This window comes from Paralichthys olivaceus, chromosome 6 (genome assembly GCF_024713975.1).
Source record: "Paralichthys olivaceus isolate ysfri-2021 chromosome 6, ASM2471397v2, whole genome shotgun sequence".
NCBI lineage: Eukaryota > Metazoa > Chordata > Actinopteri > Pleuronectiformes > Paralichthyidae > Paralichthys > Paralichthys olivaceus.
In genome coordinates this window covers 11,621,077-11,644,369 of record NC_091098.1, presented here as the reverse complement: position 1 = coordinate 11,644,369, position 23,293 = coordinate 11,621,077, and the positions used below count along the sequence as shown (strand labels likewise).

Sequence of the window (23,293 nt, the reverse complement as noted above, 5' to 3'; positions counted from 1 at the left end):
CTCATGTCTTTGTTCCTCCGAGCAGACAAAACATTATAAGTAACACAAGCTTTAGGGACTGTGTGTGTTGTAGATTGAGTGTTGTGAGGTGTTATCAGTTTGAAATCTATCGTTTTCATAAAAACAGCGACATGAAATCCATTATTATGTGGCACGGAACACACAAATGGTTATGATGCACAACATTTTATTATCTCATTTTAAGGTGTATTGCTTATGACACATTTATTGAAAATAGACTTTCATACAAAATAGGTCAAACTAAAAGTTCAGAGAAAGCTATCAAACCTTGTAAACATCTATCTTCTCACAGTGTTAGGAACTAGTGCTTCAGTACAAATGTATCTACTAAAAAAGTTATATGTATCCAAAACATTTTCAACTCAACGAGAAAAGGAACATCTCAGCAACCTGCACAGAGAGCCTTAAGAGTTTGGTGAGCGGGTGCAGTAAAAAACATGAAAAGTAGGATTTGGAGGAGGAGTGTTTCCAACAGTCTTTTGGTCATCACCATAACACATTCCCGGACAAGTGCTTGTGGCTACATAAGCCTGAACTGTGTCATTGTGAACTCAGTCATTCTTTATCCCTGTGTTTTTGTGTGTTTTACTTGTCTTCCTGGTCAGTGTCCATGAAGCACAAACACAGCTGCTCCTTCCCAAGCAGGATCAGAGAGTCTCCACTGCAGTGCCAGCTTAGTGAATGGACCTGGAAACCACCTGGTGGGAGAGATAGACGACTGTGATGACAACACACCCACATACACACAACCAGTCAATTGTACAGAACAGCCCAGTTTTTATTGTTTTAATTGAAATTGAAGCAGGTTATGTCCAACCAGGTAATAGTCCACAGCCACCCTCATTAAATAAATAAATCTATATATGCAAGAGAGGATGGCTCCAATTGTACCACTTTTAATAAAAAAGGATAAAATGAATCAAAACAAATCTGATCTGAAATCTGGTCAATCTTCCCCCGAACAGGAGGGAATCATTTGAGATTGGAGAGTAATACTGAAAACAATGGCCAGCAATTCACTGGGATTAGTCTAATATCATATGACAGGATTTCAACGTGTTTGAGTCTTTAACAACTGAAACAGTGACCTCTGGTGGAAAGGTCATTATGGTTCATCTGAGAATGACATAATGCAGCTGTGTATCCCAGCTGCTTCACAGTTTCAGTTGTCAGTGACAGAGCACGTTACCTTCAGTGGGGACTTGGACAGAAACACAGCCTGATGGTGACCAGAGATAAAGTTTGGTGTTTGCTGTACACAGTGCCAGTCGAGGGCGTCGAGGGTCCCACTGGAAGCAGCGCACAGCTGATGTCTGCTCCAGCACAGCCTCCAGGCTCATCCTCTGCATGTCCCACACCCAGACGACACTGGCCATATTATCTATAAACAGAAAAACTAATTCAAAAACCACTCTCTGCTTATCGAGCTGTGAAGAGTTGAGGTGCAAGATAAAAAATGTGAGAGCTATAAACAGGAATAATACAGTTTTGCTGACTAAGAATATGAGGGTCAAATGAAATGAAATCGTACCATTTTTGGTAGCTAGATATCGACTGTCTGAGCTAAATGCCAAGGAAGAGACTCCGATCTTAGGGTTGGCTCGGTCTGGGTCTGGTTTGACCACAGGAAATTGGACTGGCAGTGGGCAGATCTCATCTGGAAGAGCAAGGAACAAATTTTTGTTTGTCTTTAACCAAAATTGGTTACTTGATGAAACCTTCTCTTAAAAAAATGGGGAGACGCAGACATACATTTGCTCTGGGTGTTAAAGAGGGTTCTGCCAATTGTGATATTGTGTAGTGACAGGTCGTCACTTCCAGCAGCTGGCCTTTTCTCCACTTCCTTATACACAACCTAGAAAAACAAAAAACAGTAAATAATTGAACTTTAATGCCTCCTATGTTTATCATGAAGAATGACTGAAAGAAATACTCACAGCTTTAGTACTGTTGATGGTTACAGGGTGGTCAAACTGTGTGATTTTCTTCCATGTGATGTGATTGAGGATACGCACCTGAAATGATATTGTAATGATATTGATAACTGCATAAATTTCTTAAAGGAGAACTCCACTTTTACACATCAAACTTTGTTGACAGGTTTGTAGAGCACTAAAAAATAAAATCATGTGTGTTATAAGTTTGATTCATTGAAAAAGAAGATTCACTTCAAATAGAATGTATCCACGTTTCCCAGACCACCTCCCAATGTGGTCTGAGTGATCAGATCTAAGTGCTTCAACACTTGAACTTGGTGCTGACCATTTGTGATCGGATGACTCATGTTTATACCAGGTCTGAACAAGGTCAGTTTTAAAAAAAAAAAAAAAGCGAAATACTTAGTATTGGTAGTATTATAGTATTAAATATTCTTTAGATTAGAGTTTTCCATACTTTTTCATCATAGCTGCCGATGGCCAGGAACTGGCTGCTGGGGCTCCAGGTCACTGACTTGATGCCCAACGACCACTCATAGGCACTATACATAGACAGCAATCGGCCATCCAGAGAATACAGTAGCACTTTGTACTAAGAAGAGGAAACAAACACACAAAACAACAGTTCTTTCATTCTGTTGCCGCCACCACTGGATGCAAAACAACTACTGCACTTTCCCAATAACAAGAGGTTCCTTCAATAACACAATACAACTAAAAAGGCTATAATTGGCACATTTTCAGCTTGTGCTTTTAAATCGATGCATATTTTCTATGTTATGTGTCCAGGGTTGGTTATATGGAGACAGACAATTTCTGCAGACTGGTGAATACAAATCAACATGGATGGATATATATGTATATAAATAATATCTATAAGGAATCCAGTCTTTTACATTCAGTGTATGCACAAAGAAAAAAGGTGTTTCCTTCTGGGGAGAATGTACTGCAGATTTTGGTCTTAATAACAAAATAAATTAAAGTTAAAGAAATCTTACATCCATGTGTATACAGAGACACTTTACTTGTGAACTTATCATATAATATATGATGATATCATGTCAGCAGATGTTATATGTCAAACAGGCCTCAAAAGTCGAACTATTGAAAATGAGGTAGTCTCCTTTAATGAAGGCCCTTGTCTGCACAGTTACAGTTACCCTCTGTCTAAGTGTAGAACAGTGGCCTCCATAAGAAGTCTGTTTTCAAACTAACACTTAACAGAGTGATCTAATCCAGTAGAAAGACAAAGTTTCTGCTCAACAAAACTGTCAGTAAGGTTTAAGTACATGACTCTATTGTCGATTATTAAGTCTGTAAAGCAGCTACCTCACCTCCAGACAGCTGTCCCACACTGCCAGCACACAGCCATTGGGAGACCACTCCAACCCTGCCAGGTCCTGTGTCTCAGTCTCAAAATGCTGTAACATAGTTCAATTGAATTATTTTACAACATAACTCCATCATAGTATTGATCTCATTAACTTTAAATTAAAGTATTTGCAAGTCTCGATGTGATGATAAATGTTTACCTGCTATATTGGTCATCAACAACTATAAAGAATAAATACTGCATTTGGAGTATCAGTGGCAGTGAAGCTTTTACACCGTTTTGTTTTGAACACTCAAAGTTAGGTTTCTTCCACGATTGCAGTACATATATATAAATGGTCATTAAACTTGAGCGCAATCCTAATGTTCTACTTACCCTGAGTAAATGCCAGTCGTCACACACAAAAACACTGACATAGTCTTTGCAGTCACGGCGTTCAGCCAAGGCCAAATAGCAGCCATCTTTACTAAAATCTATACCTGTGAATGACAGATGGTGGATAAAAGCAGTCAACTACTTAGACAACTACCAGTTGCTGCATATAGTCACAAGTATGAAAAAGATCTTACAATGACAATGAATCTGACCTGAGAAATCATAGTTTAAAAAATACAAAGCCAATATATTAGTATCATATAGGTATTGGCATCTGCCCCCCAGAAAATCTATATAAGTCTGGGATTTACTCATAAGTTGAGACCCTAGCAGCAGAAAGGCATGAAAAAAAAAAAAGGAAAAAAAGATTTGCCATTGATCAAAACACCATGTTTTGGCTACAAGTGAATGTGAAAAATAAATTCTGACAATTGAAAATGTAGCCTTGTGGTTTTCCTGAGTATTTCAAAGTAATAATCTAACACTTTGGCACCATCAGGTTGGTGGTATGTAACTATCACGGTCATATTATCTATATAACGGCTGTGAGAATATGTGGGTTGCAGAGGGGCATAGTATTGCATGTGGAAAATGGGGAGAGTCATAGACAATCATTCTTCCCCTAGTTGCTGACAGGCCTGTTATGAAGAGCATGCCCCATTTACTGAAGAGAGGCACAGCTGTCAGCAGAGGGGACCATAGTTTGGCCACATACCCAGGGTCATGCCACAAGATAAAGAACGGCATGTGATTCACAGGGCGTGCTAAGGCACTCATACCGCTGGTGCTGTCCTCAGGTACTCCTGGTAATACTGATACACTCATAAGCCATGAAGAAATAAATTAAACAATAAAATTCTCATACTCACCCTTCTGACATGCTTTAGGATACTTGATGTAAGACACAGCTTTAGTGCACAGGGACCAGACGGTGACTCTCAGCTGTCAAGGTACCAGAGACAAAAGAAAAAAAATATATATATATATATCAATATATTGTATACTGAGATATGCAACATGATGAAGACTGATACGATTATATATGACTGGGAGTTTGTTAATATTAGCCAGTGTTCATTTTTAGCATGTATATAGTACAAACAAACAAAAAAGGAAAACTGCTATATGAGAAATTTAATAGAAAACATCCTTATTGGTGCTCTCTGTTGGAGACTGTAACTGTCTATAAATAACCTCAAAGGAATATTTAGATTTTTGTTTAGACAATAATCATTCTACATCCGACTGACTCTTACCCAAGCATCCCATTAGAGACTTGGTTTTGAAGAAGAGATCTGTTACAAGCTGTACCACTAAGACCAGATCCCCTCTCTACTGCCATTGGAGAGTTTGTATGATATATATTCAGCAAGTTTTCTATAACAAGATCATATCTGAGGCTATGATCTAATATATGAGTATAACGACTGGGTGCCAAAAGCAGCCTATTATTAAAAGCTCAATCAACCAGACCACTAGGCTAATGAGGTCTCTAAGTGCTCCTCTAAACCCATAGACTTGTCTGTCAGTTGGGCAGATCCAGATTACAGCGTCGTCCACCATGTCCTTTAATGTCTGTGGACAGTGTCTTAATGTCTTTGATGAGGTCTGATAAATCTCTGTGAGGGGTATGGGACACTGACATGGAGCTCATCCATCATTAGATGGATAGTGCTGCTGGCCCTGAGTGGAGTGCTGTCTATCAGAGTACTTCACATAGGAAATGACCACATATGTTTAAGTGATGTAGTCACTTAAAAGGATCAAAAGAGATTATAATGATTCAATTAGAACTCGAGGATATATTAAATAAAGAGATCCAAAGCAACAAGTGGGAAATCGGGCCCATCCATTTAGTGGCTGTGATGTTATGTTAGACATGTTTGCTACAAGTGTGACAAATTAACAGTAAGTATAGCCAGCAGGTTGCGTGCATTCCCACAGACGAGAAGCAGTGCCAGAGTATAATTATCTGGCAACAAGTTGGGATAACAAAGAGACCACACGTGGTAATGTTCAGCTTTGACAGCAGTCACTCAAATACCTAACAGTCTCACTTCAGCAAGACTGATATCAACAAAATCAGGTGGCCTTCAGCCAGCAGCACAGCGTATTATGACCAAATACTATGAAATGCAGCTACTTGCACTTCAAGAAACAAGAAGCACCTTTGAGACACTTGAAAAATCTGCTGTGTGATTGTGTAGTTGTCTGTGTGTCAAGGTGTTCACAAGAGAGATCTACTGTTCCAACCCCTTTTTTAATAATAACAGACAATACAATTTTAACATTAATAAGGTAAAGGCTCATAAATAAGTCTTTCTGCATTCTGCTGCACCATGTACATTTTATCTATGTATTTGTATGTACTATGTAAATGTAAGTTATGCAAATAAAATATCAAACATAAATAAATCACAAGTGAAGAGTTTAATAAAAACATGAAATTAACTAATATTGTTTGCAGATTAAGGCACTGTACTGTACCACCATATTATATTGTTGCAATGACGTTTCACTTCCAAATAAAAAGTATTCCTGAGTATACACACAAAAAGATTTATCTATAACAATAATTAATAATTTTTCAAAAGATTCTGTGGGGCATTAAATGTTTTACCTTCACCTAATATTTCATATTTCAGAGTGTGTAAAGCTAAAACTATTGAAGTGACAAGGCTTTCATCACAGTATCCAGACAGACATTTGAACTGGGCCACGTCTGACACGTAACTGAGCTGAAGTGTCAACCCTCCTGTTTGGTCGCGACATCCAGCTGTGTAAGCCCTGTAATAACAAATCACTGCAAGCTTCATGGACATCCCCGCAGACTGGTGCCTTGGCAACCTGTGTCAACACTGCTCAAACACAAACACACTAGCACTTCTTAGATGCCTTGAACCCTACACGTGGGGGATGCGGGTAGATCAAGCCCCGAAAGGCAGTGTAACTCTAAACGGGGGGGAGGGAGAGTACCGTTAGGAAAATAGGTGGGAAATGCTTCTCTGTGTGGGGTTAAAGGCAATAAGATCCCAACTTGGTAAAGCCACACTTTAGATGAAGTATCCTCACCAAAGGTGAGCAGCAGCATGTGGATCTGGGGCTACGGACTTGAGGGTGGTGTTAAAAGGCACACAGCTGCTGTTTATCCATCAGACTTGGAAAAATTCATGACTGTGCCTGGGTTAGCATAAATGCAAATAGTGTTCGGTACGCCGTGATATTACAGACAAGTACTGTAAATCTTTTCTGAATTTTTTAATAACTACAAGCACAAAAATGTATCATGAGGAGATGCTGCCTCAGACGTATTCAAATTTATTACAAAATAGTTTGCAAATTATTGTTTTATAAAACAGCTTTTTTAAGGCCCTTTGAGGACAAGTGTGGCTAATTTCTAGTAGTCCATGCATTTTTGTATATATTAAAAAGTATTATTAACAAGAAAACCGCAGAATCCCCACATTCCCAACAGGACAGCCTGTGGGCAACATGATGACGACTATCAATTACAGACTTAAGTTACTGACAGCAACCTGGAATAAAACCATCTATCAGCCATTCTTGTTGCACGCCTAGGCGAGTGCGAGAGAATGGGTGAGTGTATTTGATGCCATATAGTCCTATCTGTCAGCAGAGGATTAGAGTGTAGGCATTCCACATATGAAGCCATCTCTAACCAATATAGCTTATTTCTCTTGTTACAGCCTCACGATTCTACCAAGGAACTGGAGCTTCTCACAGCCCACACATAGGTATGGCTAAGCTATTGTCCCATGATTCAGTGCAGCAGCTGCCTACATTTGTAGTTTAGTCCGGTAGCACTGTTGCCAACAATGCTACATGTTAGCAAGGCTCCAGTGGTACTGGCCAAGAATGCTATTGCTAATCCGATCCCAACAATGTAAAAACCATTAGAGAGGTCAAGCTCAATGATGTCCTTGGCTGGAGTTTTTCCACCCTCGGTTTATCACCCCTCAGCTGGTAAAGGTGGATTAACATGGATGTGCTCGTGACATTTTGTGAGGTCCTAAGATAAACGATCGGAATTCAAAGAGAGGAGACAACTTGCATGAAGTCTCACAATACACAGGCTAGGTTTCAGCAATGTGAAGTTCTATTAAATCTGTGACATGGTGCCATACTATAATTTAAAACTGATTTTTTGTTTTCTTCCATAGTTCTACCTCACAGACTTTAAGAATGGCTGAAGAGCATTTATAGCTACCTGGGATAGCAGTGCTCACCTGTATTCTTTCTAGGGCTGACTATGAAGCCCCTGTGACCAGTACACTTTGTCATTCTCCTACTGTCACAATGTGAGATCAAGAATTATTGAACAAATCAGAGAGATGTTGTGTTTGGGGTTAAAAGAGGCAAACACTGTGAAACACAGACACACACAAACACACATAGCCAACTAAGCAGATTTACTGATATACAGACAGACAAACACTCAAACACACGCAGACAGAGGCACAATCCACAACACAGGCAGCTGTCCATAAACAAGTTAATATAGCAGACTGTTTATGAGTCAGGCTGAAATCTAAGCCTGACACGGACACCCGTCTGGCACAGCCTTAATGAAATCTTGGGCCAGGGTGAAGGTAAGTTCAGTGGGCCCCTTGGCAATGTGGTAGCCTGGTCCCTCTGTTAAATTAGCATGGCAACTTCAACTACATGAGGATGCTCAATAGAAAGCAATAGTAAGCAGGACTTGGGGCTAGCCAGGTGATAAAGGCAATGAGTGAGTACAGATGAGAGGATGTTAGGATGCGGTCCTACTTGTCAATCAGGTTATCACAATCTATTGTCTAGTTGTGTCTGTAAAGATTCTCAGTCATCCATGTCATGGCATTTGAAGTTGAAGTTCTTGAAGAAGTTGCACCTCTCATCCAAAGGGCTCCCTCAGTGCTAATTAACTAGTGGGAAGTCCCAGGCTTTAAAATACCTATATTGACAGGACTTGTCTGGTCTGCCTGGTGCTCATAAAGCACTTGACCATAAATACTAATTTGGAGTGTCTTGCTTGAAGGGAATTCACCCACCCTTCCCAGTTTGACTTAAAGGTTACATTTGTTTGAGGTTAAGTGAAGCAGAAAATCATTATCCGACCTTTATACACCATTTTCCAGATAAACAAGCAGATGTCTCAAAATGAGAACAAACAAACATCATAACATTGATTAATCTTCATTTCTCTTTTTTTAAAGCCAGAAGTCATCAGACTGTTTGATTTGTCCATGCAAGACTCCAAAACTACACCTTACATTTAAAAAATGAACACAATAACTAACGGCTCACAACTGAGAAGTGGGAACTAATAAATGTTGCATTTTTTAAGAAAATATACATTATTAATCAGCATATTTGTTGGTTTTTTGGTAATCAACTAATCATTTCAGGTGCAATGTAAATAAAAACCACTCAGAGTGCCATTTCCCATTCTCGTAAACACCAGGTGAACTTCATTTTTTGTTGTTTATGCTATTAAAATGGCAGATTTGCCAGGTAGTAAGAGAGAACACGACAAAGGAAATGCATCTGCTAGTGCCCGAAGTAAAAGAACACAAGCATCAGATCAGGTTTTTGTTTGTCAGTCATGCAATTGCTTTCCACTGCTTCAAGATGGAAATGTGTCAACAATACGTTGGACCACACCTCATTTTAAGCCCTTAGCAATAATGTTGTAAGCAGATGCCATATTTCTGGGGGAAAGGAGCATCCATCTTTTTCAACACCATTCTTTTCTGTTTTTTTTTTTTTTGGGAAGATGCAGACAGACACAAAGCAGACATGCCACAGACACTTGCACTCCCTGCTCCCCCCTCTAGACCACAACACCTGTCAAATGATTCCTGGAGTCAGGTTCTGCATTACAGACTTTGCCGCCCACGCTGCCCCATCATACACCACATGGCCCGACAGTAGCAGCTACATCGCCTCAGTCTGTAGAGTGAATATAAATAAGAAATCGGGAGGAATAGAATGGAACTAAATGCATCATTATTGAGCAGTGCTTTGTTTTGATGACTTTTGTAAACCCTCAAATTCTCTTGACTTTAATTTGGCCCTTACATTGATCAAACTGCTGTTATATTGCGACATACACAGTTCTATTCCCTTGTGTGAAAAACAACTCAGAAATTAGATTCTTTTTCACCATTTAGTTGCTCCCAAAGTACAACCTGGGGTTTGATATCACTGTATTGACTCAGATAGAGAAGTAGAAACATTCCAACATTTGGGTTGGAACATCATTTAACAGACTTGCTGTTCAAGAACATACCAAACCTACATTGGAAGGCAACATACAACATGCACCCATGTCCAGAGGTACTTGAGACCCATGTATGACAGGACACTAACAGGAGGGGAGCTATGAAATCAGGCTGAATACATGCAGCAGGTGGGGGGTGTAGTGGCAGTTAAGAAAGGCTCTGGTGTCTGGCTATTTTCAGGTCCCCCTCACTTGTAGGCCAGCAACAGTTGAAACCAGACAAGCATATGCATAAACACACTTCCGTGTGCATGGATGCATGCACGCATGCACACAGCAACTTCACACTTACATGGAACTCAGTGGTGTTGAGAATGTGACGTCCGTCTGGACTCCAGCGCGAGGAGACTAAACCTATTGAGCCCTCATCAATCTTACAGTGCCAGTCCGGCTGTTCGAGTGACCATACCTGAAGAGGAAGACAGAGAGGAGAGGGAGAGTGACAGAACCGTGATCAGCCACCACTTATTACATCCCTCGCACACATCCTGTACCTCCCTAAAACTGATTTTAATCAGTGAGAAACACTTGACCATCACAAACCATGAAAGACTGGCGCTGGATACCCCTTCAAAGGTAAGATACTTTAAAAACGTTTTTTCATTCCAAAAGTTGCATCCCTATTTTCTGAAAATGAGAATGATTTATTAACAGAGATTGGTTGTTGTGAACTGTGACAGGGGCCTGGAGTAAGAGGACATGGTTCTACAATGTATACATTGAACAAAATGTGAAAATGAATGATTACTGTTTAAGCAAATTACATGTACATTTACAGAACAGCACAAAATGTGAGTTTAACTAACTGTGCAACAGGGCATGTTTGAAGTGGCTAAATTATATTAAATTAAAACAAATTCAACTGAAAAGACAAACATTTTTTGAGGAAGAGATATTTTAGCATTTTAACTGATTCCTACATATTGTCAAAAGAGGATGTGATGATTAGAGACCCCCTAGTAGTGCAGTGCAATGAATTTGGTGTTAATGTTATCTTTGCTTGTTTCAGCAAGGTTTTGTGTCCATCAGACAAAACTCTAAAAGAAAACATTTCCTAGTCTGTACTTGGAAGTTAATCAATGTAATACGGTCGATTTATTCTTTTTACCAACTTGTATGTACAAGCTAAGTTCGATTATTTTTATTTATCTTTTGTTTTAAAACCACATAACCTGTTCATGTTGTCATATTTTGAACAGACTAGAAAGCAGAAATATTTTGCTTGGGCAATGCTGTATTATAAATATAGTGTTTTAAGGGTATGGCAAATAATTTTTGTTGTTGATTAATCTCTCAATTATTATTTTGATCAAATAACACAAACATTGATAGTGTGTGACTAACACAAGCTGCTGGAGCTTAGATAGATTGTCCAACAAAGTATTCAATCTACAGCCATACTCAATCTGATGAAGACTGCAATCTTTCAGTTGTGAGTTGAGTTACTCACATTACAGTCCCCTTCTAACATACCTGTACCAGTCCTCTCTTGTACATAGCGCAGAGAATAAAGAGAGAGTCAGAAGACCAGTCCATGTGGGATATCTGGTCCAGGCAGGTGTAGAGCTGCAGGATCTGCAGGGTGCTCACATCTCGCACCACCAGTCTGTACTGCACACAGGTAGCCTGAGGAGTTCAACCAAACACACGTCAGAAAAAATAACACCTCCAATTCTGTTTTATTCATATATAAATATGTTAAATACCTTAGATGAGAGTTGAATATACACACTACAAAACTAACAAAATAGTATGTCTTAAACAACAACAACCACTCACCAAATATTTCCCATCTGGGGAAACTTTACAAAGTTGGTTGGATTGCTTGAAGACCTCTGAGAAATTCATCTTGTGATCACAGCTGTTCCTAAACTGGGAACATTTAAATAAATAAAATGTAATATGGATTTTTAAATAAAAGCTTTAGCGAATTTCTTCAAACATGATGAGAGATGAGCAGTTCAAACTGAGAAGTCAGCAGTGCACGAGTATTGACACGTGGTGGCGCCATAAGCCCATTCAATAAACCCTCTTCACACAGTGAGCAGCACATCCTACAGTTCTCCTCAACAGCAGGAGTAGTTATAATGAATGGAAAGTGATGAACGGAGTAACACTGGATTTAACCCATTTTAAAACAAGCTCAGCAGCGAGAGCTACCAGTCGCTAACAAGTTATGTTAACTTAGCTAACACAATTAAAATAAACAGTTCAAACGTGACAAATGAAACGAGTCTTAATCGGGACTTGTTTTGACATTTTATTCCCCCGCTATATAGAGAACTTTAACCCAGCAGACAGACTGATAGATAATACGCTAACGTTGATGTTAGCTGTTACCTGTCACTGGACGCTAATGCGCTGCTAGCATCGTCTCGGTTACGCTAGCTAACCGTCACGGTCTTGCTCACAAACAGTGGTATGTCTCACCTCCGGCCTCAGCTCTATCTTAACTGCGTCGACCAGTGGACGGACGCAAACAGCCCAGTTTGACTCTATGAAAGTAGTTTTCTCCACATGTCTCCAGCTCGGTTTCCCTCTGGTCCTCCCTCCAACTGTTGCTAGTTTGTTTGTTTGTTTGAGGAGATGACGACACACCGGCGCTGTCCAATCAGCGTCTTTCCGCTGCGCTATGCCTTCTGGGAAATGTTGTTCATTATCATATTTTCGCCTCTTTTTCTGCGCGTGCATACGCCTGCTTGTGCAATTAATTTATTTATCAATATAAACCCAAATAGAAAAGTAGTTTTCTTCTATTTTCAGGCTGATCAGTTGAAATGCTGCCATTTTCTGATTATTCATCCTTTTTTTCACAATCCTAACTTTATCATCTGTTCTTCTTTCATTGCCCTACAGCCTGTAGTGAGAGGGTTGTGTTTTATTCATAGAAACTTGATGTCGGTGTAGGCTAAAGAGAATTTGTATCATTTGTCTTACCCCCCACCATCTCAGTGTTTCCCGCTAATGTGAGTCCAAACCGCGCTGCCGCCTCCCCGCTTCACCTCCTCCTCCTCCGCACAGCTCACAGCTTCCCTCCGCTGCTGCTGCGCTTTCCTCGCACTTCATCCTGCTTCTCCGAAAAGTCAATCGCCTCCAACCACTGTTATCACACTCTGAACACGGTCGATTCTTTCTTTTTTTTTACTTTATTTGTTGCTGTTTTTTGTTGTTTGTTTTTTTATTTTTATGGAGGGTCACTCTCTTGGCACGCTCCATGATAAACAGGCAGGTGCTCGGCGCAACATAATTCCTGTGCATTTGGATTGGAGTCATAATAACCTTCAGGTACGTTGATTTATTCCTTAATGACTGGCGGTGGTGATTTATTATCTGATGATATACGTTTTTTAAGTTGTGCAGCAGGCCTAGTTTGTCAGCATTTGTTTTTACGAAATAGACTGATCTAAAAGATTATTCTAAACAAGCTACATTTTAGAAATTGCCAAGTCTATTTAAGACTCCTATCATTTGAAACTGTATTTTATTTTAAAATCTCTCTGGCTGTTTTATTGATTTGATTTTGCAGCAGATCGTGTTAGGGGTATTTGTTAATGATCGTTTCTATGTTGGCCTATTCTTAATGGTATAAAAAAACAGTAGGTTATTATAAATTAAATTAAATGTCTAAATAATAATCTAGGCCTTCGAAACCGTCCCTTAAATGTCCCCTACATAAACGTTTTATAGGAAATGTCTTATTTCCATTTTATTCGAGCTTGTTATTTTTTATGTTAACATGTAGACAGTTATCAATAGCATAACATATATTAATTTACATTCATAAAACGCTGAGTAATTCCTATTATCTTATAATTGTTTCTCTTTTCCGTTATTTGTTTTATTTAAATACATTTCGATGCTGTGTGTAGGGTGAACGAGCCACATCCAATGATAACAATAACGACAGACCTCTTATTGAATATATCACTTGGGGCTGAGGAAGATCGAATCTAAAACAATATTTAAATTAATTTAAACTCGCTCGGGACTCTATATTCTCTTTCATAAACTGGCCCTCGGGAGGCAATGTGCGTTTGAGTGTGTGTGTATGTGTGTGTGTTGTCATGGGTGCCGTAACCTGGGAGTGGAGACACAAAGTAGAGACAAGTGATCAGAGGAACCTAAAGAGGAGGTGTTGAGAAAATAAATACTTCAATTTGAATTTAAATTATAGTGTTTCAATATATGTTTTTATCATTGACTGTGACGCCATGCAAGTTATGGTTGAAACTGAAATAGACTGTGAAATATATTCTGTCTGTCTGTCTTTCTATCTACCTATCCATCTATCTATCTTTCGTTCTATATTTCATTCTATCTGTCTGTCTGTCTGTCTATCTCTGATATGATGATTTTCTTTCCATCCTGTATATATAGATGTATTGTAGATATAGATACGAAGTCTTGTTGTTATGTATGGTCTGGGTTTGAGAGGACAGTCCTGTGGTGCAGGTGAAAATCTCAGTTAAGCTGCTGAGGTCAGATCCCCTGCGTTGACACTGGAGCTGCTCTGGGGTCTGGCGATGCGGCGCCACGGGACGAGTTGGGAATCAGGTGCTGATTTGTGCAGCGGCAGGCAGCAGGGGAGCAGCGGGAACCACGTGGCTTGAACGGTGTACTGCAGGCCCCTGTATCCATGTGTGTCACAACTATTTATTTGATCGTCACGTCTAATGGATCATGGCTGAAAACTTACTGAGATGAACCTAACAGCCTTTGTTCAACAGTCACGACACCACTTCAGATGTTTACAAAGCTGCACATCTTCAATCGATGCAGACCAAAGTGAAACGGTAAGAGATAAGATTACAGTAGGGATCATTTAAACTCGCGGGTTCACAAGAGTAACAACGCAGATAATTCGCAGAAAACCATATAAAGGAAGTGGTTTGAATTAGGGATGATGCGTCTTTAAAAATAGGCACAAACTGTCTCACTCCTTCACTGAGGTTACTAAGGAGATGCGACGCTGCTGCGGTGCGCAACTGTGAATAGAACAAACTGTGTTACCCACAAGTTCAGCCCAGAGTATCCGACAGGGGTTTGTGTTACCTCTTGATCAGCACATCAAACTGGAGACATATCGAGGACGTGATCTTATCATTTTAACGCGGTAGGCCTGCGGCCTTTCATTCTCTATTTCACTGACAGTTGTGCAAGGCCCGGATGTCCTTCTTAGACGCGTGTTTCTAAACTGTGCACGACCATGGTCAAAGTTTTCTGGCAGTAGATGGAGTTGCAATAAATCTGTAAGGCGGCTGCTTTTGCTTGAGTTGCGCTGAAGGTGCTGTGTTATTTTGAGACAAGAGGCGGAGGAGGGGGTGATGTCGAGACTTTGCGGAGGGGAGGGAGGGAGCTTCCCCTCGGATTGAGACGGTGACGAGGTAGGCAGGTCCGGGCACGCCCAGGCCCCCTGACACCGTGTACCACCTTATTGGGACTACATTGGTGTGATCACACCTGGATGTGTGTGTGTGTGTGTGTGTGTGTGTGTGTGTGTGTGTGTGTGTGAGATGCTTCTTCCTTTTGAGCACTGATGAAAACACTGATGAGTTCGTTTTATGGAAATTATTTGTCTCACCAGCTAAATAAAAAAACTTGTGTGTGTGTGTGCTCTGCAGAGTGATCTGTCCCTCACCAGACTACCCATCCTTTAAGATGTCCCAGTCCACTGTCACTGAAGAGGGAGGCACCTTTGAGCACCTGTGGAGTTCCCTGTGAGTATTAACAACATCTGCTGATCACCCTTTTACTTTCCATGCAGTGATTAACATATTTTCCAGATGACATAATGGTTTCTTTAATCAAAATGTAAGATGTGTCAGACACATGATTCTGTCATCACTTGAGAGATTATTTTATAAGCAGACGGATTATTCCAAACTCAACACTAGTCCAGATGATGAATTCATTCAGTACTTAAACTCCAGTAATAGAATGTTAGGTAGACCAGTGTTTCTGTGGTGCAAACATAATCAAAATCACAGTGTGAATAATCTCTTATCAAACATCACAGCAGGATTTAGGGATGTTAATGTTGGGGTAAAAATCTTGTGGTATATAAATACTTTTTATTTCTCTTTGCCAGCCTGAAAAACCAAACAGTCCCAGAACTCATGTTTTATTTACATATCAGACACAGAGCCCCCCCTTTCTGCTACAATGATTTTTGGAAACATCCTTTTGACCATCTAGTATCCACGGTGTTTGTGTGTTCAAAGGGAGCCAGACAGCACCTACTTTGAGCTCCCACCAGGCAGCCAGCCAGGTGAGCGGCCAGTGCCCTCCACCAGCACCCCGGGGAGCCACTGCAGCGCTGCCGAAGTCTCCATGGACATCTACCATATGAGGGACATGAACGACAATGTGATGGTAAGAACGTGAGCTCCCATTGCAGTTCAGTTTGTGGTCAAGCTTTGCACACACACACCCCCACCTCCCACCCCCACCCCACCCCACCCCCCCACTCCACTCACACACACACACACACACACACACACACACACACACACACACACACACACCCAAGGATCCCTCCTTCTTTCCCATTTTGGTGCAACCTTCCACTTTTTTCCCTCCAGTGTGAAGGAGATTCCCTCCCCTGTAGATTCCCTCTCCTCTGCAGCCTTTTCCCTCCATCTGTCTCCCTGCTGAGCGGCCTGTAGGGACTGAGGGGGTAGTGTGTGTGTTTGAGTTGGGGAAGGGCTAATTAAACTGCAGGCTTGGACTTCATGCTGCTCCAATGTAGATCCATCTGTGTGGGTGTTTATGTTGTGGGTGTGCATTAACAAACATGCACACATTTTTGCAGGTGCACGCACCTGCTCATTTTTGTCGCTATATTGTAATTTATATCCACAGACAACTCTTTATATGAATGAGGACAAAGAGCCTAGTGTTCTTCTTGACCACAAATTATTTTTCATAAATTCAACACCAAAATCATTTTCTGAGCCTAAAATCAGATACAAAGTTTTTGCAGGACCACACTGATATACACTATTAACTCCAGAACCTCCATACATCTCTGGTTGTCAAAAAGGAAATCGCGAGGCCCCTCCCAAACACACCTATGTTTCCTTCCCCTACTGATTTGTAATATTGGTAGGATCTAATCTTTGAGTGGGCAAGCCTGGGCCTGCCTGACCTGGTTAATGAATAGTCATGACAGAAAAAGACAGGGGGGGAGTGGGGATTTGTTGTTAGTTGCAAGGCCGGTGTAGAAGGCCCAGTCAGACAGGGGTAACAAGTGGAGGAGAAGGGAGGCTGGATGTGTCCTGTATCCTCCATCATGTCCCGCTCCACAGTGAGGGCAGCTGGCCGTGGAGAGCTCGACTCTTACAGCCACGTTTGACCACAGCACAGTGCGAGTCCTATGAGAGCTGGGTCGGAGACGCCATAGATACACCCCCTCTCACCTGTTAGGAGCCTTAAGATGCTGTATGGTGTGGTAAGTGGACAAGAGCGAAGGGTTTGTGTTGTGGCACGTTCAGGATTGCTTTTTAAATGTTGTGGTCTGATAGTGAAGATGGTTAATGTAACCTGTGTAACCGGAGTGTAGACTTTGGTTGTAATGTTGATGGGCTTGGCTTGGGCTCATGATCACTGTTTGTCAGTGGAAGTCAAACATGACATGAGTGAATGTATTTTCTGTTCTCATCATGGTGTTGAAAGTGAGTTGATATTTGAAACTCTGGATTGCGTTCTATTTTTCTTGTGTGCATAAGAAGTGGCTAACTTGCATTTGTGTGTGTATGAGTAAAACAATGTGATATATCATCAGCTATGATCACACTTCGCTGGTACATTGACAAGTTGCATTTGTTTGAAAACATGGACGTTAAAACAGGCCCCTGACAAATATTGATCCAGTTATGGTTCATTCTGCTTTAACTTCATTTTCCTCTCACATTAATTATGAAGTAATAATAAATTAACTTTGATAATGTTATTGTAATCTATAACAATTCACATGACTTTAAAGAATATAACGTTCTTCAGGTTGTGGACCACTTAATGATGCATCCTGTTGCTGCACTTTTCCAAGTATTCCCAACAGGGGGCAACCTTCCTCCACATCTCTCTACGTTTTACCTCCTCTTATCCCCACTTTTATTTAACATAGCTGGCGAGGTTTAGACATGCACCAGCTTTCTCATGATGCCATGTCATTCATTAGGCCTAACATTTCATTTTGGTCAGGTTGGGTCTTTATTTTCAACAGTGAGTAACACGTGAGTCTGGGTGGTTTAATGTATCTGTGCTGTTTTCATTCAACCATAGGCTTCAGTTTAATAAGTGGCTGTAAACAGAGGTCATTAGCATGTTGATACTCTCTTTCTCCTCAGCCTATAATGTTTCACTCATCTTGACAAGTGAGGGTTGTTGTGGCTGCCTTATCTACGCTTCTAAATGTCCTTAGCCTTTAAAGCTCGGCTTTGAGTGGCAGCTACCAGGATGGCTGCCCATAGGGGACATCGGATTCTGTTGGGATGGGAAGCTTAAGCGCTCACACAAACACACACACATACGGCTGCAGCGGAGGTTTTTAGCCCTGTTTCAACTTGTTGCAGATCAAGTTTAGACATTAAGTCCAAGCGCACCTGTGAGTGCATGCGTCTGTGTGACAGTGTGCATGCCCCAAGTGTCAAGTGTTTTCTGTTCAACACACACACCTGGACTTACGATTTACCCATAAAGTCCATTTTACTATAGCTCTTATTCAAAAGCACTACAGAATCAGTTATTTATACACTAATCAGAAAAATAACATCAGCAACTCTCTCATACTTTTCATAGTGGTATTTATGTAGCAAATGCTGTAGTTATCCCAACTTTCACCACCACATATTAGACATTTAAGACATAAGCTGCCTTTATTTTTGATTAATCCGCCAATCACTATTGTATTGATTGTTTTGTCATCAAAGTGTGAGCAGATAGTACAAGAAATACTTAGTCTTCTATGTGACGTCTTTAAACTGCTATTTAATCCCAACCATCATTTCAAAGAAAGCAGCAAATGAAGCATTTTTTATAATAAAATGACTGTAATGATCTTTTCAGCGCTGCATGTTATATGATTGATTTAGCTGTAACACCAGAAAGTAAAGCATAGAACTATCATACATTAGAAGTTTTTGGACTCTAAACACCCACAGATGCATACGTCCGCATTTAACCTACACTGTTTGCGTCAAGTCGAGGACATTGACCTGTCCCTTTGCTTTCATCTCATGAACCGTAGCATTAAGTTTACATATCCTTGTGTAAACTTAATGCTATGGTGCTTTGGGGCAGGATGTGCAGGTGAAATGAGGATATGAATTCAGGTTAGGGTTTTATAACTTCCAGAGAATAGGTATAGTTAAATAAAGAAAATTTCCAGCATTTAAATTAAATATCATTGGTGTTTTTAATTGGTATGGGCATGTTCTGCTCATGCATGTGAATATCGTCAAAATTGACTTATTAAGTAATTGTAAATATTGTCTGGGGTTGGTTGGGTTTTAGATTCTAACCAAATGTGAAGTAAAATTAAAAAAACATTTAATAAACCATTTACTCAGATCATTCTGGATCAATGATATATTTTTGTGTGTCCATTAGTGTTCAGGAGTCCCTGTTTTTAAAAGTTAGACTGTGGATTTAATGCTGTATTGATATACAATACTGGGTGCTGGGTCTGACCCTTGAACTATTCTTTCATGTGTTTTCCTTCTTGCCGCTCTCTCTCTCTCTCTCTCTCTCTCCCTCTCTCTCTCTCTCTCTCTCTCTATCTCAAAACGAGACAGTGTTTACTTAGTGCAGGCCTTCACAAGGTGTTTTGGAGCATGTGTGTACATGCGCCCCGGCATTGCCGTCTATGTCCGGGCATGCCATAATTAGAACGTCGAACCATTTTTTGGGTTCCCATCCTTCTTTCCCTCTCTCCTCTTGTCTCAGTCTATCGTTTCTCTCTCTCCACGCCAGTCCTCACCTTTTTCCCCCTGTCCTGGCTGTACATGTGTCTGTGTGAGTGAGTGAGTAAGTGTGTGACAGTGTGTCCACTGATGCACACTTCTCTTGAACTCTTGTGTTGCTCCTGCATTCTCTTTGGTTTACTGTGTCTGGACGTTTCTGACCGAAGAGTTGACAAATGAGACCAAAGCAGTAAAGGATGTACTACGTGAAAAAGAAGGTAAAGATTTTGTGCTTTTCTGCTCATAGGGTAGTTGTGTATGTATGTGTAATTCAGAGTGAAGTCTCTGTCAGTTGTGTGACACTCATATGGCCGAGGCATCTGGCATATTTAATTTAATGATCTATATTATTTAATTGTTGTCATTATTTGTAAGTTGGGTTGAGTTGTAAGCTGAGTTAGAAATGATACAAAATATTGCCTTTTTTTTGCTCAAGTAATGTGACAAAGAATTGACAAATTTCCATGTGGTAAAAGAAATAAGGGGGTCACAAAGTAGTTTTCCTTCTATGATACAGTCACTTATTTATTTACGGGCCTCACACAGTGCATTAATAAGAGTGTCGCTGCACACAGGGCAACAAATCTTCCCTCTCCTCTCAAACACAACGCAGAGGACAATAGGGGAAAGGCAGGCAATTAGGCAGAGCACAGATTACGCTTGTGTTTAACAACTTGCCTCACACAGCCCCAAGGAGGCTCCTGTGAGGACGTCACTGCAACCGCCACACACACACACACACACACACACACACACACACACACACACACACACACACACACGCAATCATTCAGGTTTGTTGTCCTGAGCTTGTGATGATTTTTTCACCTGTCACCTTCATACAAAATGCTCAGTGAAGATTATGGACATCTACCTAGACAGTTACATGTGTGCTCACACTCATGTAGCATCACACACCCACAACTCTCTCTTCCCATTGTAATCCGACCTCCCTGCAAGCTTCCAAGCCCCTGACTCTCAAGCACCTCTACCTGTGTCCTCCCTCTGTCTCTCTCCTCCCTCCTTCGCCTCCCTCATTCTCTTCCCTCTTCCTTTCTCCCCAGTCCCAGTACAACTTGCTGAGCAGCAGCATGGACAGCCTGGGGAGCCGTGCGACCTCCGCCAGCCCCTACAGCTCCGAGAACGCCTCCTCGTCGACCGTGCCCACCCCCTCTCCCTACTCCCAGCCCAACTCCACCTTCGAGGGCCTGTCGCCTGCCCCTGCCATCCCCTCCAACACCGACTACCCTGGACCACACACCTTCCAGGTGTCCTTCCAGCAGTCCAGCACCGCCAAGTCTGCCACATGGACTGTGAGTACAACAGACTTTCTTATTCGATGTGCAAAGTGCGTGTGTGTCTGTGTATTAGTGTTTCCACTGCCTTGTTCTTTAGTAACTGTATTGCACACACGTAAACATCCCAAAACAGACACAACTCTTTGACATGCACACACAGTCACTCAAGCTAGCACATGTACTGGCATGTCACGTGCAAGAGAAAGTTGTGCATCATTCAATAATTCCTCATGTCCTCCACTCACCTCTTGTAATCAAATCTAGTGCGACAGGTAAAGTTTGGTATGTGGCCGAGACTTCACCTTTGTGTCTTTTAAGGCAATTCAGTCAATCTATTAAAAGGAAACAATGTTTATTCACAAATCATAATATTAATATAAGTTTAGGAATTGTTCCATCACTATTGCTGAAATAATAATACAGTAATATTACAAATATTCAGAAAGGCTGTTACAGTAATAATGGAAAATAAAGTCTTAATCCATTCTTGACACCGTTGTTGTTGCCTGTTGATTCAAAGTAGATGTTACTGATATTTACTATTTGTTTTGAACTTTTGGGACATTATTCTAACTAACAAAGATGAACATTTTTTTTAATTAGTTTTACGACTGGGACAATATAACACTTTTTCATATATTGTATATTTAATAGAACATACAGAATGGTTACAAAAAAATACCAGCGGCCGCAGTCAAACACAACTCAGAGGTACTTGAACTAAGACTTAAACCAAACCTGATGAATACAACACACACAACTGCCGTGTGAATGTGATGGTGCTGAGAGACAGGTGAAATGGGAGCTGCGTAATTCGTTATGACCCAATGAGAGGTCTCCTGCTAGAAAGGTGTCACCTCCGACTGTCACACAGTTGACCTCCCTGAAACAAGAGTAATGAGAGACAAACTGCTCTTCCTTCACTCAGTGTGTGGGTGTGTGTGTGTCTGCGAGCCTTCAGGCCTGTGAGTGTCTCGGTGTGATAGAGTGAGGTTTTCCTCCGTGGCTATGTTTGCTGGGAGTAACCATGCATGGTGCGGGCTGTTTTACTCAGCCCTCAGTGATGTAAGAAGATCCCCCCCTGGACCTTAGAGTGGTGGTCTTTGACCTGCTGCTTTTCTTCTCCGTCTCTTTCTTCCTCCGATCTTAACAGGCACTCTTGGCTGTCACCTCTGGCGCCCAACGTTTCTCTCAGTCCTTTCTTAATACGTCTGTCATCTCTTCTCTCTCACATCCATTCTCTTACGCAGGTCTCTCTCATGGCCAAACTGCTTTCATAGAATTCAAGAAAAATTTGTGTCATTTAAATTTAAACCTGTTTCATCCCAGAAATTGTATCAAATCAGCAATAATCCTTAATTCCTGACAATCTCTTAATATTTTTTTACCTTTAACTGAGGGACAAATGCCAACAGATCATTTAATGTGTCTACTGACTTTACCATTCTGCGGCCCCATCTTGCCTTTTGCAACAAACGAAATAAACTCTTCTTATCCTCTTTGGTTGCATGGATAATAGCTTGAAAATGATCCCAATTTTATTTTATTTTTTTCAAAATTCTTTCACCAAAAAGAAAGTGTTGATTCTACCTGCCTAAACAGCTCAAGTCATTGCTTTTGTGTGTGTGTGTGTGTGAGTGTGTGTATGTGTGTTACCGGCAGAAACAAAAGAGTTTTGTGACTGGCACACGACTTACGATACAGATGATGAGGCAGCAGAATGTGTGGAAGCCTGTGATTATTCAGATGCGTCTGCTGCAGTTAAACAGAAGGGATTAGAGTGAGAGAGAAAAAAGGGGGATTGCTCATAGCTTTTATGGCATTTACTGTAATGCTTTGTTTTTCATCTTTCACGCCTGATTATATGATTGTATAAGAAGATGTACTTAAAGATTATTATAGAGTTACAACAAAGCATTTCATGTGTGAAATGATGCAGCATGATAGTGTTTAATCCTGTGGAATACTATGATGCTGCTGATGTTTTGCTTAAAATGCAAGCAGGAAAATGTTTTCTTCTGAATAAAAATGACAGGATGCAGTAGCAATAGTATTTCCTTTTTTTACAGATATAAAAAAAAACA

General features: G+C 40.7%; 2 protein-coding genes across 5 annotated transcripts in view; one reads left to right on the top strand and one right to left on the bottom strand.

Moving 5' to 3' along the window:
• Window positions 1-170: 170 nt before the first annotated feature.
• wrap73 (WD repeat containing, antisense to TP73) lies at window positions 171-12,543 on the bottom strand. 3 transcript variants are annotated; one of them, XM_020089364.2, is made up of 13 exons: window positions 12,290-12,543; window positions 11,729-11,821; window positions 11,423-11,575; window positions 10,242-10,358; window positions 4,536-4,608; window positions 3,667-3,770; window positions 3,293-3,379; window positions 2,416-2,550; window positions 1,959-2,036; window positions 1,774-1,876; window positions 1,553-1,678; window positions 1,211-1,402; window positions 171-719 (listed from the first exon to the last, which is right to left on the bottom strand). In XM_020089364.2, the coding sequence occupies exons 2-13, from the start codon at window positions 11,795-11,797 to the stop codon at window positions 607-609; spliced, it is 1,350 nt and encodes a 449-aa protein (XP_019944923.1). In that variant the 5' UTR covers window positions 11,798-11,821; window positions 12,290-12,543; the 3' UTR covers window positions 171-606. The 3 variants fall into 3 exon arrangements, with proteins under 3 accessions (XP_019944923.1, XP_019944922.1, XP_069382213.1); XM_020089363.2 differs by having other exon boundaries at window positions 12,380-12,543; XM_069526112.1 differs by having other exon boundaries at window positions 11,729-11,816; window positions 12,380-12,543.
• The window catches only part of tp73 (tumor protein p73), a 25,667-nt gene continuing 12,744 nt past the window's right edge, over window positions 10,371-23,293 (top strand). Inside the window, exons 1-4 of one of the 2 annotated variants that reach the window (XM_069526110.1) lie at window positions 10,371-10,525; window positions 15,571-15,666; window positions 16,171-16,321; window positions 20,976-21,224. In XM_069526110.1, the coding sequence (XP_069382211.1) occupies window positions 10,494-10,525; window positions 15,571-15,666; window positions 16,171-16,321; window positions 20,976-21,224 (528 nt within the window). In that variant the 5' untranslated portion in view covers window positions 10,371-10,493. Of the gene's footprint in view, window positions 10,526-15,570; window positions 15,667-16,170; window positions 16,322-19,840; window positions 20,130-20,975; window positions 21,225-23,293 lie in introns of those variants that run through there. The other variant, XM_020089362.2, reaches the window with a different exon arrangement.

What these genes read in the sequence shown, in the direction of transcription:
- wrap73 (XM_020089364.2), bottom strand. Translation starts at nt 11,797, where the DNA reads ATGAATTTCTCAGAGGTCTTCAAGCAATCCAACCAACTTTGTAAAGTT. An exon ending in TCCTAAAGCATGTCAGAAGG is followed by an intron (nt 3,771 to 4,535) that starts GTGAGTATGAGA and finishes TGTCATTCACAG; the next exon opens with GTATAGATTTTAGTAAAGAT. An exon ending in CTTTAACACCCAGAGCAAAT is followed by an intron (nt 1,679 to 1,773) that starts GTATGTCTGCGT and finishes TTGCTCTTCCAG; the next exon opens with ATGAGATCTGCCCACTGCCA.